The sequence below is a fragment of the Theropithecus gelada genome, chromosome 1 (genome assembly GCF_003255815.1).
Source record: "Theropithecus gelada isolate Dixy chromosome 1, Tgel_1.0, whole genome shotgun sequence".
In the NCBI taxonomy this organism is placed as follows: domain Eukaryota; kingdom Metazoa; phylum Chordata; class Mammalia; order Primates; family Cercopithecidae; genus Theropithecus; species Theropithecus gelada.
The window spans coordinates 63,762,122-63,776,319 of NC_037668.1; the positions used below are offsets into that span (position 1 = coordinate 63,762,122).

The 14,198-nt window shown below is 55.6% G+C and overlaps 2 protein-coding genes across 3 annotated transcripts; both read left to right on the top strand.

The window, feature by feature from the left end:
- Positions 1-3,390: 3,390 nt before the first annotated feature.
- On the top strand, positions 3,391-7,420 carry TEKT2 (tektin 2). Of its 2 annotated transcripts, none has more exons than XM_025402954.1 (10): positions 3,391-3,465; positions 4,183-4,390; positions 4,475-4,600; positions 5,124-5,329; positions 5,850-5,993; positions 6,076-6,190; positions 6,349-6,456; positions 6,585-6,728; positions 6,875-6,954; positions 7,119-7,420. In XM_025402954.1, exons 2-10 carry the CDS (start codon positions 4,235-4,237, stop codon positions 7,330-7,332), a joined length of 1,293 nt encoding a protein of 430 aa, XP_025258739.1. In that variant the 5' UTR covers positions 3,391-3,465; positions 4,183-4,234; the 3' UTR covers positions 7,333-7,420. The 2 variants fall into 2 exon arrangements, with proteins under 2 accessions (XP_025258739.1, XP_025258748.1); XM_025402963.1 differs by having other exon boundaries at positions 3,457-3,834.
- A 578-nt stretch (positions 7,421-7,998) lies between these two features.
- ADPRHL2 (ADP-ribosylhydrolase like 2) lies at positions 7,999-13,641 on the top strand. Its single transcript, XM_025405620.1, has 6 exons — positions 7,999-8,261; positions 10,949-11,045; positions 11,324-11,531; positions 11,616-11,800; positions 12,136-12,236; positions 12,810-13,641. The coding sequence occupies exons 1-6, from the start codon at positions 8,051-8,053 to the stop codon at positions 13,100-13,102; spliced, it is 1,095 nt and encodes a 364-aa protein (XP_025261405.1). The 5' UTR covers positions 7,999-8,050; the 3' UTR covers positions 13,103-13,641.
- Positions 13,642-14,198: the final 557 nt, after the last annotated feature.

The window sequence follows — 14,198 nt, forward strand, 5'->3', positions numbered from 1 at the left end:
CACAATAACAGAATAGTTTTTTGGTGCATCTAATACAAAATGATAGAACATGGTGTCACTCATTCTTATCACTCTGTCTTTCTTGGTCCAATCCATCAGCTGGCTGACCTTTTTGGCCAACACCTTCTTCCATCGGGCAGGATGTGTAGGAGTCCCGGGAGCCACAAATACCAGGGCCACCACTATGGTCAAAAGTAGACACCAAAGGCGCCACACTTCTGCCATATTTGCTTACTTCTTTGTGTTACACCGCTGTTGCAAAATATGTAAGCCAAAATGTGATCATTTCTTCCTGCAATTAATTTGTCAAAGATTTTTTTCTGTCTTCTTCAATCCTGGTAAAGAGGCTATATCACAAATTCTTGTTCATGTCCAGTTTACAAGTCATATATTAGAGTTTACAAAATAACCTGTGGAAAAAAATACCCTGTAATGAAAGGAGTTTGGGAAATAGTGTTCTGGCTTCAGTCCTGCTGAATGACTTGCAATTAACAAATCAGGCCGGGCACGGTGGCTCACGCCTGTAATCCCAGTACTTTGGGAGACCAAGCCAGGCAGATCACCTGAGTTCAGGAGTTTGAGAACAGCCTGGCCAACATGGTGAAACCCCGTCTCTACTAAAAATATAAAAATTAGCCAAGTGTGTTGGCGCATGCCTGTAGTCCCAGCTACTCAGGAGGCTGAAGCAGAAGAATCACTTGAACCCAGGAAGGGAGGTTGCAGTGAGCCAAGATCGTGCCACTGCACTCCAGCCTGGGCAACAGAGCAAGACTCTGTCAAAACAAAACAAAACAAAACAAAACAAAAAAAACAACCTAAATGCCTGCCGGGCAGCAGCTGGATCCACTGCGAACACATTCAAACTGCTCAAAAGCCAACCTCATCCCTCAATTGCCTACCAAGCCTTTGGTTCTCTACCGTTCTTCCCATCCCTCCAATGATGTTTAACAACTGATGGACCCTTCTGGGACTTCTTTCTCTCATCCATTAAACCTGAGCTTGGCCCCTGGGCCCATCTGCCTGGGTTTCAATCCAGGCTGTACCACTTGTTAGTGATGTGACCTGGGCACGTCCTCACTGGCCTGTGCCTCAGTCTCCCTGCCTGTAAAGTGAAGATGGTAACAGTACCCACCTCATAGGATCTGGTTCAGCAAAGCCCTCAGAACAGGACCAGGCCTGCACACCTGTCTTCCTCTCTATCCCAGCACCCCACGAGAGGCAGTGTGGAGCACAGCAGAGGGTCCTCTGTGTGGGGCCAGAACACCTGGATTTCCCTCCCTGCTTTTTAGCAGTGTGTCTCTTTTGTTACCTAAGAAAGTGGGGACAGTGCCCACCTCACCTATTAGTTGTGAAGATTAAATGTTAATATTTTTCCAACCCCTAGAACAGTACTAGACATAAGACACACATTTTTTTTCCCCTTCTCTCTTTTTTTTTTTTTTTTTTTTTTGAGACGGAGTTTTGCTCTGTAGCCTGGGCTGGAGTGCAGTGGCCGGATCTCAGCTCACTGCAAGCTCCGCCTCCCGGGTTCCCGCCATTCTCCTGCCTCAGCCTCCGGAGTAGCTGGGACTACAGGCGCCCGCCACCTCGCCCGGCTAGTTTTTTGTATTTTTAGTAGAGACGGGGTTTCACCGTGTTAGCCAGGATGGTCTCGATCTCCTGACCTCGTGATCCACCCGTCTCGGCCTCCCAAAGTGCTGGGATTACAGGCTTGAGCCACCGCGCCCGGCCCCTTCTCTCTTTTTTTAAAGAAATGGTTGAATATTGAGCATTGCTTCTCTGGTTTTTTGTGTTTTGTTTTTTGAGACAGAGTCTCATTCTGTTCCCAGGCTGGAGTGCAGGGGCGCGATCTCAGCTCACTTCAACCTCTGTCTCCCAGGATCAAGTAATTCTCCTGCCTCAGCCTCCCGAGTAGCTGAGATTATAGGTGCGTGCCACTAGAGCATTGCTTCTCATACCCCAGTTACCTCTCTCAGGGTTGTGCCCTCTCCAAACATGATTATCATCCCTTGATCATTCCTTGTATGACCTTCAAGATGGGCAAAGTTGTTGGGCAAGACAGAATAGAAGAACTGTTGCAAACAACATTAACTATATGTCCATTGCTGGAGGGGACCTGCTGGAGAGTGCACCTGATTTTAATTTTAATTAATTTATTTATTTTTGAGACGTAGTCTCACTCTGTCACCCAGGCTGGAATGCAGTGGCATGATCTCGGCTCACTGCAACCTCTGCCTCCAGGCTCAAGCAATTCTCCTGCCTCAGCCTCCCTAGTAGCTGAGATTACAGGTGCACACCACCATACCTGGCTAATTTTTGTAATTTTTTTTTTCACTCTTGTCACACAGGCTGGAGTGCAATGGCACAATCTCGGCTCACTGTAACCTCTGCCTCCTGGGTTCAAGCGATTCTCCTGCCTCAGCCTCCCAAGTAGGTGGGATTACAGTCACCTGCCACCACGCCCAGCTAATTTTTGTATTTTTAGTAGAAACAGGTTTTTACTACATTGGCCAGGCTGGTCTCGAACTCCTGACCTCAGGGGATCCACCTGCCTGTCTCCCAAAGTGCTGGGATTACAGGCATGAGCCACTGTGCCTGGCCAAATTTTGTATCTTTTGTAGAGACGGGATTTCGCCATGTTGCCCAGGCTGGTCTCCAACTCCTGGACTCAAGCAATCCAACTGGTCTCAGCCTCCCAAAATGCTGGGATTGCAGGCCTGAGTTGCTGCTCCCGGCCTACCTTTTCTATGTGCTGTTCGTTTGGTGGCAACCACTGTTTCTAAGGCTGACCTCGAACTCCTAGCCTCAAGCAATCCTCCCGCCTGGGCCTCTGGAGTAGCTGGGATTACAAGCGTGAGCCACTGCGCCCGGTTTCATATTTTCTATCATGTCTATGCATACCTTTATCAAAATAAAAATGTTTAGGCCCGGGCAGTGGCTCACATTTGTAATCCCAGCCCTTTGGGAGCCGTGATGTGTGGATCGCCTGAGGCCAGGAGTTTGAGATCAGCCTGGGCAACATGGTGAAACCTCGTTTCTACTAAAATTTTTTAAAAAATTTAGCCGGGAGTGGTGGCATGCGCCTGTGGCCCCAGCTAACTCGGGAGGCCGAGGTGGGAGAATCGCTTCAGCCTGGGAGATCCAGGTTGCAGTGAGCCGAGACTGAGCCACAGCACTCCAGCCTGGGCGACCCAGCGAGACCCTGTCTGAGAAAACAACAAATGTTCATTTAGTTTGTAAATCAAATGAAAGCGCTGCGCTGATGCCCCCCACCTCTCTCAGGCTCCGCCGGCCGCCCCTCGCCTACCCTAAAAGCCTCCGGGGACGCCGCCCTACGCCGCCGCGGTTGCCAAGCGAAGCACCCAGGCCAGGTAGGCCGCGGGGGAGGGGTGGTTGCCTAGCAACCGGGGGTGCCAAACACTGGAGCTCAGAGCGGGGGGCGCGGAGAGCGAAGCAGGAAAGTAGGTAAGGGAGCTAGGAGAGCGGGGGCGCCCCCTTCCTCCGCGCCGGACCGGGGTACTGATGTAAACCAAAGGCGATCATCCTGCGGAGGGGAAGAAAGCGGTTCGGCGGGGAACCGGCCTGACCCCAGCCCCTCCCACGAGGCCCTCCCCGTCCCGCCTCCCCCTCCAACAGTAGGCGAGGGCGAAGAGGCGGGAGGGCGTGGCGGCTACCGGACGGGGAGGGGGCCGTCCCCCAGGTCCCCAGTGCCAACAGGCACGCGTCCCTGGAGAGAGAACAGGGCTCCTGCCCTTAGGTCCCCCACGGGGTCTGGCCCGCAGCCTGGGGAAGAAAGGAAAGGAAGCTCAACAAGGCATGGTTGGCTGGTGGCAGGTGTGGAAACTGCATTAGGACTATTTTTTTCTGACATCCTCCTACCCCCCCCCTCCCCAAGGCATTTGGCATTTCACACACACTTCGAGGCTTCCGGGACTCCATTATTATTCCTTTTTACCTGCTCCAGGACCTGCAAGGTCCAGGGGTTTGTGTCCGCCCCGGGACAGGAGGGAGGGAAACTTAATGCCTCACACAAAGTTGAGCAAAGCAAGGGCTGTCTCCAAGCAGGCTTCCAGCAGGAGGGGGCTCAGAGCAAAATGGACAGGAACAAGTTCTGCCTAGGGGGCGTGTGATCCAGGAGACCTCTCCTGAAAGGTCTCCCGCAGCCGTGTTTTGCCTCTGCAGGTGGTGTCTGTGAACAGGCCTAGGGGTTTCTGACCCTTCTGGTTTCTGTGCCATGGCCACGCTAAGCGTCAAGCCAAGTCAGCGCTTCCAGCTGCCCGACTGGCACACTAACAGCTACCTGCTATCCACCAATGCCCAGCTGCAGCGAGATGCTTCCCATCAGATCCGCCAGGAGGCCCGGGTGCTCCGCAATGAGACCAACAACCAGGTTGGGGTCGGGAACTCAGCTGGGTGGGCAAAGGGATAGCCCCCAACCCTGTGACACCCTATTTATCTGGCCTGTCTCTCTCAGACCATTTGGGATGAACATGACAACAGGACTCGACTGGTGGAGAGGATTGATACTGTCAACCGGTGGAAGGAGATGCTGGACAAGTGTCTGACAGATTTAGATGCCGAGATCGACGCCCTGACACAGGCAGGAAGCCAGGACTGGGTGCCTGGGGGCTGCTGCCAAAACCTCCCCTCCTTCCCCACGGCTGGGTTGAGAAACCCTTGATGGGGGGTCATGAGTGGCATGTCCATCCGAGTCACTGGCTCCCTGCTAAAGTGGGGACAAGTGCTACTTCCCCATGGATGGCTCCACCAGCCCCCCTGCCCCTTCTTTTCTTTTTCTTTTCTTTTTTCTTTTTTTCTTTGAGACGGCGTCTGGATCTGTTGCCCAGGCTGGAGTGCAGTGGTGCGATCGCAGCTCACTGCAACCTCCGCCTCCTGGGCTCAAGCGATTCTCCTGCCTCAGCCTCCTGAGTAAAGTAGCTGTGACTACAGGCGTGCGCCATCATTCCCAGCTAATTTTTGTATTTTTAGTAGAAACGGGGTTTCACCATTTTGGCCAGGCTGTTCTCAAACTCCTGACCTCAAGTGATCCACCCGACTCGGCCTCCCAAAGTGCTGGGATTACAGACGTGAACCACCATGCCCGGCCGCGCCCTCTTTTCTAGATGAAGGATTCAGCAGAGCAAAACCTGCAGGCCAAGAACCTACCTCTGGATGTGGCCATTGAGTGCCTGACCCTGCGGGAAAGCCGGCGAGACGTTGATGTGGTGAAGGACCCTGTGGAGGATGAGCTGCATAAAGAGGTGGAGGTCATCGAGGCCACCAAGAAGGCCTTGCAACAGAAGGTCAGCCAGGCCTTCGAGCAGCTGTGGTAAGGGAGAGGCAGGTCGTCCGTATGTTCACGAGCCCCTGGAGGCTGTGTGCCTTCAATGTGGAACACAGATATTGTGGATGAGGAGCAACTGGCTCTCGTGCTACATTTTGGCCTTCTGGTGCCTGTGACAGAAACCACTCATCAATTGTAGCACTTTTCCCACTGCCTGGACATGGGCTCGGAATACTTCTCACCACCCTGCCCTGGACAGCCAGTACCACCGATTGAAGCATGAGAGGTGACACTCATTTGCCACCACCCCTGAGTAGCTCCTGTGAGTGTGTGCGTATGAGCCTTTGTGAGCACAGCTACATCCATGTGCCCCACGGGTGTGTAGGCGCATGGTGGCAGCATTTTCATCCAGCTGTGCTGCTCTTGGTCTCCACAGTTGCAGCTCCATTGTCTTCTGCTGGGAAGGGTCATCCCAGCCTCCTCTTCCTGCAGTGTTCCCTTCATACGGTGAGGCCTGCCTCTGGGCCTTGGGGGATGGTCCTGATGGAGTCTGCGCTTTCCCCAGCCTCCTGCAGGAAGTCCGACAGCAGCTCAACTCCGACCATCGGGGCAAAATGGAGACACTGGAGATCGACAGAGGCTGTCTCTCTCTCAACCTCAGATCCCCAAACATCTCGCTGAAGGTCGACCCCACACGTGTCCCTGATGGGTAAGAAGAGTGTTTCAGCAGTCTCTTCTCCTCCCCTCCCAGGCCACACCCTCATGACCTCCATTTTCCCTGCCACCTGCAGCTCCACCACACTCCAGCAGTGGGATGACTTCAGTCAGTTCAACAAGGACCGAGGGGAGGCTGAGATGAAGGCAGCCACGGAGCTGAGGGAGGCCATTGCTCTAACTATTGCTGAGGTGACGGGCCACCCACAGCTAATGGATGGCCCCAGTGTGTGCTCAGCCCTTATCTTCTGTTCCCTGCTGTGCACGTGGCCCCCTGCCCCTCGCTTGAGTAATATCCTCAGGCAGCCGTGAGTATAGACCCTTCCCTTGCCCTGTGTTTCCTCCTTCAGACCAACAACGAGCTTGAAGCCCAGAGAGTTGCAACGGAATTTGCCTTCAGGAAGCGGCTGCGGGAGATGGAGAAAGTGTACAGTGAGCTCAAGTGGCAAGAGAAGAATGTGAGCGTCTCCCAGGGCATGGACTTCCTGCTGTGGGATGAGGAGCCGCATGCCCCCGCCAGGAGGCACTGGATCAGGCATGTACGGTGAGTCCAGCAGGTGGAAACCAGTCACTCTGTCCTCTGCAGACCTTGGAGGAGATCGCTGAGCTGCAGGAGGACATCCGGCACCTGGAGGAGGATCTGCGCACAAAGTTCCTGAGCCTGAAGCTGTCCCATACCCGGCTAGAGGCCAGAACCTACCGGCCCAATGTGGAACTCTGCCGGGACCAGGTGAGAGGGTGTCCCAGTGGGGGCACGGGCCCCCTGGCCAAGGTTTTCTCATATTCCTGATGGTGCAAGGGCACTGCTGTCACGGGGCAGCACTCAGGTAAAGGACAGTGTGGCTGACTTGGAACTCCCAACCCCTCTGCCTCCAGGCACAGTATGGCCTCACTGACGAGGTTCACCAGCTAGAGGCAACCATCGCTGCCCTGAAGCAGAAGCTGGCACAAGCACAGTAGGTCTGGGGAGTGGGTGGGAGGAGCAGTGAGACGATGCCCAGCAGTGGGGCCTCTTGCTGCCTGCTGGCTCCCTGGGGCTGTCTTCCTGACTAAAGGCTGTGCACTCAGCCCAGGCCTCCTAGCCTCATGGGGGCTGGGGGTTGTCAATGCCCTTCCCTAGGGACGCACTGGACGCCCTGTACAAGCACCTGGCCCGGCTGCAGGCTGACATTGCCTGCAAGGCCAACTCCATGCTGCTGGACACCAAGTGCATGGACACGCGGCGCAAGCTGACCGTGCCCGCTGAGAAGTTCGTGCCTGAGGTGGACACCTTCACACGTACCACAAATAGCACCCTGAGTCCACTCAAAAGCTGCCAGCTGGAGCTGGCCTAGCGTTGGAAGACTACGGGAGGAGGGCAGGGTTGGGTGGGCAATGGAAGGGGGGAGGAGAGAATGAATGGAATAAATGCAGAGGATCTCAGGCCGGCTGTTCTCTGCCCCACTGTATGTAGCCAGCAGGGAGAGGGTTCTTGGACACCCTCCTGTCTATGGAGGAGTAAAGACGGGGAACACCATTCCCCCGCACTCCATGTACCAAATCCAATCTTTCCCCTCCCCTCAAGGAACCCCTCTCTGGGCTGGGCCAGCACTCCTGGGCTCCAGCAGCGCGGCCTCTACCTGGCTGTGCCCCAGCCGGCCCCTGGTCCGCCCTCTTGATGCTTAAGGGAGGCCCACAGCGGGCAAGGGCCTGGTGGGAGGGCTTGGGGGTGGTCCTGGCCTCGGTGGAGAGGGCCGGCTGGGGGTGCGGAGTTAGGGGTGCTCGCCTGCAGAAGGCAGTGGCCTGAAGTGATCCAGTGGTCCGGCTCAGTGCCCATCCCCCAGGGACCCCATAGCGGCCTTCCCATCCAGTTAGCCCAGTGGTGAGGAGCGGGAAGAACGGGGACTCAAAGCACAGACTGGCGGGAGCTGCGCGGCGCCGAGACTCCGGGCCGCTGGGCGGCGCTGTGGGCCGGGCGGCGGAGCGGTGACTCTAGGCCCCGGGGAGTGCTGCGGAACGGGAGTAGGGAAGCTGCGAGGGTGACACCGGAAGTGGCGAGCGGCCTGCGCGCGGATGGCGGCGGCGGCGATGGCTGTAGCTGGCGGCGGAGGGGCTGGCGCGGCCCGCTCTCTCTCACGCTTCCGAGGCTGCCTGGCTGGCGCGCTGCTCGGGGACTGCGTGGGCTCCTTCTACGAGGCCCACGACACCGTCGAGCTGACGTCAGTCCTGCGTCATGTCCAGAGCCTGGAGCCGGACCCCGGCACGCCCGGGAGTGAGCGGACAGGTGGGCGGGGCCGGGCGCACGTCAGAGGCCGTGCTAGTGGGAGACCGAAGGTGCGCGGAGCCTCCGGGGGCGACGGGTCGGGGGTGCGTGGGGATGAGACTGTCGAGGGCACCGGGGCCGGAGCCGGATGACCCGCAGACAGCTTGGGCTCAGCGAGTGCTAGCGCGATCTCCGGCCTTAGACGTCTCGCCCCGAACATCCCGTGCTCGGGACGTGGCAGCACCGGGGCCTCAACCGTGCAGGGTGTGGATAAACCCATCGTAAGTTGAAAATACCTGAAGTGGAAAGTGCGCTTTCAGCTTAGACGACTGTTTTATCTGGACGCAGCCCTATCGGACGTCTAGGAGCCTATTGAATGCGTATCAGCGTTATCGGAAAGCCGAAAAAAACTTAAGTTGAACCATCCTAAGCCGGGGACTGCCTGTCCACCCTTGCCGACTTGACCTGTTTTTCCCGATTCTCTGGAGTCAGTACACCACCAGCCCGTTCTCCACCCCGCTGGGCGTGCTTTGGAAGCCTTACTGTAATCGCTTCCTCCCCCGCCTAAAACCCTGCTGTGATTTCCCGTTACCCTTAGTTCAGAGCTACATTCCTTAACGTGTCCGACGTGGTCCAGCCCTCCCGCACGTCTGCAGTTTGGTCTTCCACCAACCTTGGCCTTGCTTTCTGCTCTTCGGTTCCTCACACCATGCTTTCCCCTAGGCCAGGAGTTTGCATGTGCTGTCTCGCCTGTAAAACTAACTAACTTTGTGCGCTCAGATCCCGGCTAAGGTAGCAGGTGTGAGGTCAAGCAGAGAAGGTGAATCTTCGTGGAGAGCAGGTAGCATAGTGAGAAGAAAGGGCCAGGCCGGGCGCGGTGGCTCAAGCCTGTAATCCCAGCACTTTGGGAGGCCGAGGCGGGTGGATCACGAGGTCAGGAGATCGAGACCATCCTGGCTAACATGGTGAAACCCCGTCTCTACTGAAAATACAAAAAACTAGCCGGGCGTGGTGGCGGGCGCCTGTAGTCCCAGCTACTCGGAGGCTGAGGCGGGAGAATGGCGTGAACCCGGGAGGCGGAGCTTGCAGTGAGCCGAGATCGCGTCACTGCACTCCAGCCTGGGCGACAGAGCGAGACTCCGTCTCAAAAAAAAAAAAAAAAAAAAAAAAGAAAGGGCCATAGTCAGAACCCTGGAGAACACCGGTAATTAAGAGGGAGAGAGGGCGGGAAGGGGGCTAGGGAAGGAAACAGTTTGATAGGAGGAGGAGCAGAACGAAACCTAGGGAAAGAATTTCAAGATGAAGACACTGGTCACTGGTGGTGTGCTACAGAGAAGTGAAGTAGGGGGGTACCTGGATCCAGAAACTATCATTTTCAATCTGGGCATGGTGGCACACAACCTGTAATGCAGCTACTCCAGAGACTAAGGTGGAAGGATCTTCGCTTAAGCCCAGGAGTTCGAGACTAGCCTGGGCAACATGGCAAGATCCTGACTATAAAAAAGAAAAACAAATAGACTGGAGCTGCAAGGATGGCAGCCATAAGGGGATGGAAGTTTTCCTTCAGAAATCAGCAGATCAAAGCATGACATAGGCTGATAATAAATAAATACATAAAATAGAAAGCAGCAGGACATGGTGACTGACTTGGAATAAAGAATTGCTGAAAATCCCAATGCTGAGATCCTAAGGTTTCCCAGGCCCAGGAAAGTGAATGGGAGTGAGAAACTGACTTAAGGTCATTTTAGATGTGGTAACGCTAAAACATGAGCAGGGGCTGGGTGCCGTAGCCACAACTGTAATCCCAGTGCTTTGTTTGTTTGTTTGTTTTGGAGATGGAGTTTCACTCTGTCACCCAGGCTGGAGTGCAGTGGTGCAGTCTCAGCTCACTGCAAGCTCCGCCTCCCGGGTTCACGCCACTCTCCCGCCTCAGCCTCCCGAGTAGCTGGGACTACAGGTGCCCGCCACCACACCCGGCTAATTTTTTGTATTTTTAGTAGAGACAGGGTTTCACCGTGTTAGCCAGGATGGTCTCGATCTCCTGACCTCGTGATCCACCCACCTCCGCCTCCCAAAGTGCTGGGATTACAGGCGTGAGCCACCGCGCCCGGCCAATCCCAGTGCTTTGGAAGAGGCCACTTGAGCCCAAGAGTTTGAGACCAGCCTGGCAAAAAAAAAAAAAAGCCAAGCGTGGTGGTGTGCACCTGTAGTCCCAGTTACTCGGGAGGCTGGGGCAAGAGGCTCCTTGAGCCTGGGAGGTCGAGACTGGAGTGAGCCATGATCGTACCACTGCACTGCAGCCTAGGCAACAGAGTGAGACCCTGTACCAAAAAAATAATAAAATAATATAAACTAAAATAAAAGGTGAGCAGAGCCAGGCACAATGGCTCATGCCTATAATCCCAGCTGTTTGGGAGGCCAAGGCAGGAGGATTGCTTGAGCCCAGGAATTCAAGACCAGTCTGGACAACAGAGTGAGACTCTGTCTCTACAAAAAATAAAAGTAGCTGGCTGTGATGATACATGCCTATAGTTCCAGCTACTTGAGAGGCTGAGGCAGGAGGATAGCTTGAGGCCAGGAGTTCAAGACTGCAGTGAACCATGATTGCACCAGTGCACTCCAGTCTGGGCAACAGAGTGAGACTCTGTCTCCAAATAAATTTTAAAAAGGCGAGCAGGAGGCTCTCATCCTCCCTCCTCTCCCCACAGAAGCCTTGTACTACACAGATGACACAGCCATGGCCAGGGCCCTGGTGCAGTCCCTGCTAGCCAAGGAGGCCTTTGACGAGGTGGACATGGCTCACAGGTGAGGGGGATGGTCCTGGGCTGAGGCAAACCAGGTGGGCAAAGTTATTGCACCCCTTGACCAGAGGAATGACATCTGTGCATGCCCGCGCCCCCCACCCTCCACAGGAGCCTGTGTCTGGTTGGCACAGCTTCCCAAGCTAAAACAGCAGCACTGCTGGTGCAGGCTCCTTAGGCCCCCAAGGCTTTCTCTTTTTCCAAACCAGCCTCGATTTCTTCTCTCCCAACCCTTAGAGGCATCTTGTAAATCCCAATTCTGTCTCCCTTTCTGTTCCCTAGATTTGCTCAGGAGTACAAGAAAGACCCTGACAGGGGCTATGGTGCTGGAGTAGTCACTGTCTTCAAGAAGCTCCTGAACCCCAAATGTCGTGATGTCTTTGAGCCTGCCCGGGCCCAGTTTAACGGGAAAGGCTCCTATGGCAATGGAGGTGCCATGCGGGTAGCTGGTATCTCCCTGGCCTACAGCAGTGTCCAGGATGTGCAGAAGGTATTCAGGGCGGGCTGGCTTCTGGGCTGTCCCCTTCCTCTTCTGCAGCAGGGCTTCTGTGACAGCAGGTCTCCTCCTCTCTAGTTTGCCCGGCTCTCGGCCCAGCTGACACATGCCTCCTCCCTGGGTTACAATGGCGCCATCCTGCAGGCCCTGGCTGTGCACCTGGCCTTGCAGGGCGAGTCTTCCAGCAAGCACTTTCTCAAGCAACTCCTGGGCCACATGGAGGAGCTGGAGGGTGATGCCCAGTCTGTCTTGGATGCCAGGGAGTGAGTATGGGGCTGGAGGTGTGTGGTGTGGGGATGTGGGTGATCCAGGGGGCCTCTGGCATTGCCATAAACTGAAACCTTCCTTCCTTAATTGCAGACCCTAGGGAGGCATGGGCAGAAGCCCCTTCATCCTGTCTATGTTTCAAGGCTCTCAGGGTCCCAGAGAACAAAACGACCTGCTCACCCCCAGCCCTCTCCCACCTCTTGTCAGGGCACCTGTGCCTGGCTGGCAGCCTGACCACATCCCTGCTCATTCTCACATGCAGCCCTCTCCCCTGCCCGCACCGCCACCCTGCTTGCTTTGACCTCCCTGAAATCTCTCCCCCAACCCACAGGTTGGGCATGGAGGAGCATCCATACTCTAGCCGCCTGAAGAAGATTGGGGAGCTTCTAGACCAGGCATCGGTGACCAGGGAAGAAGTGGTGTCTGAGCTAGGTGAGTGGGCCTGCCTGGGATTGTCTCCGCCTCTGTCATCCTTCAGGGTCGGTCTTGGGCTCAGGGGAGCATGGAGTCTTGCCTGCTGTCACACTGTACCCTGAGCTGCTGTGACACACAGTCATGGCAGGGTTGAGCTCAGCGCTTCTTGCTCCGAAGCTACAGCACCCTCAGCCTTGTGGATCAGTGTCCCCAGAAATGGCAGCTGGCCACTCGTCGTAAAAATGTTGATAGTGGATTTTATTTATCTAGCATCTGTACTGGGCGCTGTGCAGAATGCTTCCCAGACACGGTCTTGCTTCATCCTCACAACAGCCCTGTCAGAGAGTTACTAACGTTACTCCCTGTCTGCTTAAGGAGTTGAATCTGAGAGCAGGAAGCTTAGCAGTCCCCTAGGTAACTCTCCCAGTCACGCAGCCAGTATGTGGTGGAGCCAGGATTTGAGCCCAGGTGGTCTAACCGTAGAGCCTGAGATCTTAGTCACAGCCTGCTTGAAGCCAAGAGTGCTGATTTGTGTCAAATGGCAGGAGGTCTGGGGATGCATGGAGCCCCTCTAACGTGGCTTCCCCACAGGGAATGGCATTGCTGCTTTTGAGTCGGTGCCCACCGCCATCTACTGCTTCCTGCGCTGCATGGAGCCAGACCCTGAGATCCCCTCTGCCTTCAATAGCCTCCAAAGGACTCTCATCTATTCCATCTCACTTGGTGGGGACACAGACACCATTGCCACCATGGCTGGGGCCATTGCTGGTGCCTACTATGGGATGGATCAGGTGCCAGAGAGCTGGCAGCAAAGCTGTGAAGGCTATGAGGAGACAGACATCCTGGCCCAGAGCCTGCACCGTGTATTCCAGAAGAGTTTATGAGGGCCACAGCTGTTGGGGCTCTGCCAGGTCCCCTGGGACCAACTACAGCTCCAGTCGGAAACCCTGAGCTTCTTTGAGTGGGGCTCCCCACTCTCCCTGCATTGTGGAGCTGACTGACTACACCAGTGGGGCTGGGGTCTCTTCAGGGGATTTCACTGGAACAGTGAGCAAGGGACTGCTGCCTCGCTGGTGCTGGGTCTATGGTTTGCTGCAGAGCAGTAGGGCACTCCCAGCTCCTCAGCAGGACGGAGGGACCCAGGCGGGTTTATTTTGGGGTACTTGTGCCATTTTCCTGTATTGTCTTGGACATGGGATGTGGGGAGGTGGAAATGATGAGCAGTAGCATCATTCCTCCCTGTTGGGTTTTAGCCAGTTTGCCAGCAAGCACATCCTAGCAGGGCCCCCGAGCAGCAGGTTGTGTGGATGAAGGGACAGCACTTGCATCCAGCTGATCTAGGTCACACCTGGCTCTTGGCTGCCATGTGGCTTATTAACAGCTTCCAGTGGAAGTCGCAATAAACAGTTTCTGGTAAATCTCACCATTGTTTCCTGTTTCTCCTGCCCTGAATGGACTCTCCCCTGGCAGCCTGATCTCTGAAGACTAGTGACTCTGGTGCGCTGTACCATCGTAGGAGCTGGGGCCCCACGGCCATGAGCTGCTGTGTTGCCAGACACTCCAGCTGGCTTCGTGTTCAGCCAGGAAGGGCACAGGCATGGTTTGGTGGCTTTTCCTGTTGGAGATCACTCAGAGGGGCCCAGGCTGCTGGGCTGAGTGCTTTGCCAGAGTCAGCGGGTAGGAACAAGCCAGATTTTTCTGTTCTCAGAGCCTGACTTCCCCCAAACAGGAGCTAGGCCCAGCTGGGCCAGGAACAGGAACCCTGTAGAAGGATCCGGAGGGCCCTTCTGTCGTCAGACTACCAACCTTTGGGTGAGGAGGGCACCATCACAGGCCCCAGGTGGGTGAGTGCCGAGTGCCTCCTCCTGTGTCTTGGGACCAGTCAAAAGCCTTTCCCTGCAAGGAAGTTTCACACAGCATGTTTTTAGAGATGGGGTCTCACTCTATTGCACAGGCTGGTCTCAAACTCCTGGGCTCAGG

What these genes read in the sequence shown, in the direction of transcription:
- TEKT2 (XM_025402954.1), top strand. Translation starts at nt 4,235, where the DNA reads ATGGCCACGCTAAGCGTCAAGCCAAGTCAGCGCTTCCAGCTGCCCGAC. An exon ending in CAGGCCTTCGAGCAGCTGTG is followed by an intron (nt 5,330 to 5,849) that starts GTAAGGGAGAGG and finishes CGCTTTCCCCAG; the next exon opens with CCTCCTGCAGGAAGTCCGAC. An exon ending in CCCACACGTGTCCCTGATGG is followed by an intron (nt 5,994 to 6,075) that starts GTAAGAAGAGTG and finishes TGCCACCTGCAG; the next exon opens with CTCCACCACACTCCAGCAGT.
- ADPRHL2 (XM_025405620.1), top strand. Translation starts at nt 8,051, where the DNA reads ATGGCGGCGGCGGCGATGGCTGTAGCTGGCGGCGGAGGGGCTGGCGCG. An exon ending in GAGGTGGACATGGCTCACAG is followed by an intron (nt 11,046 to 11,323) that starts GTGAGGGGGATG and finishes TCTGTTCCCTAG; the next exon opens with ATTTGCTCAGGAGTACAAGA. An exon ending in GTGTCCAGGATGTGCAGAAG is followed by an intron (nt 11,532 to 11,615) that starts GTATTCAGGGCG and finishes CCTCCTCTCTAG; the next exon opens with TTTGCCCGGCTCTCGGCCCA.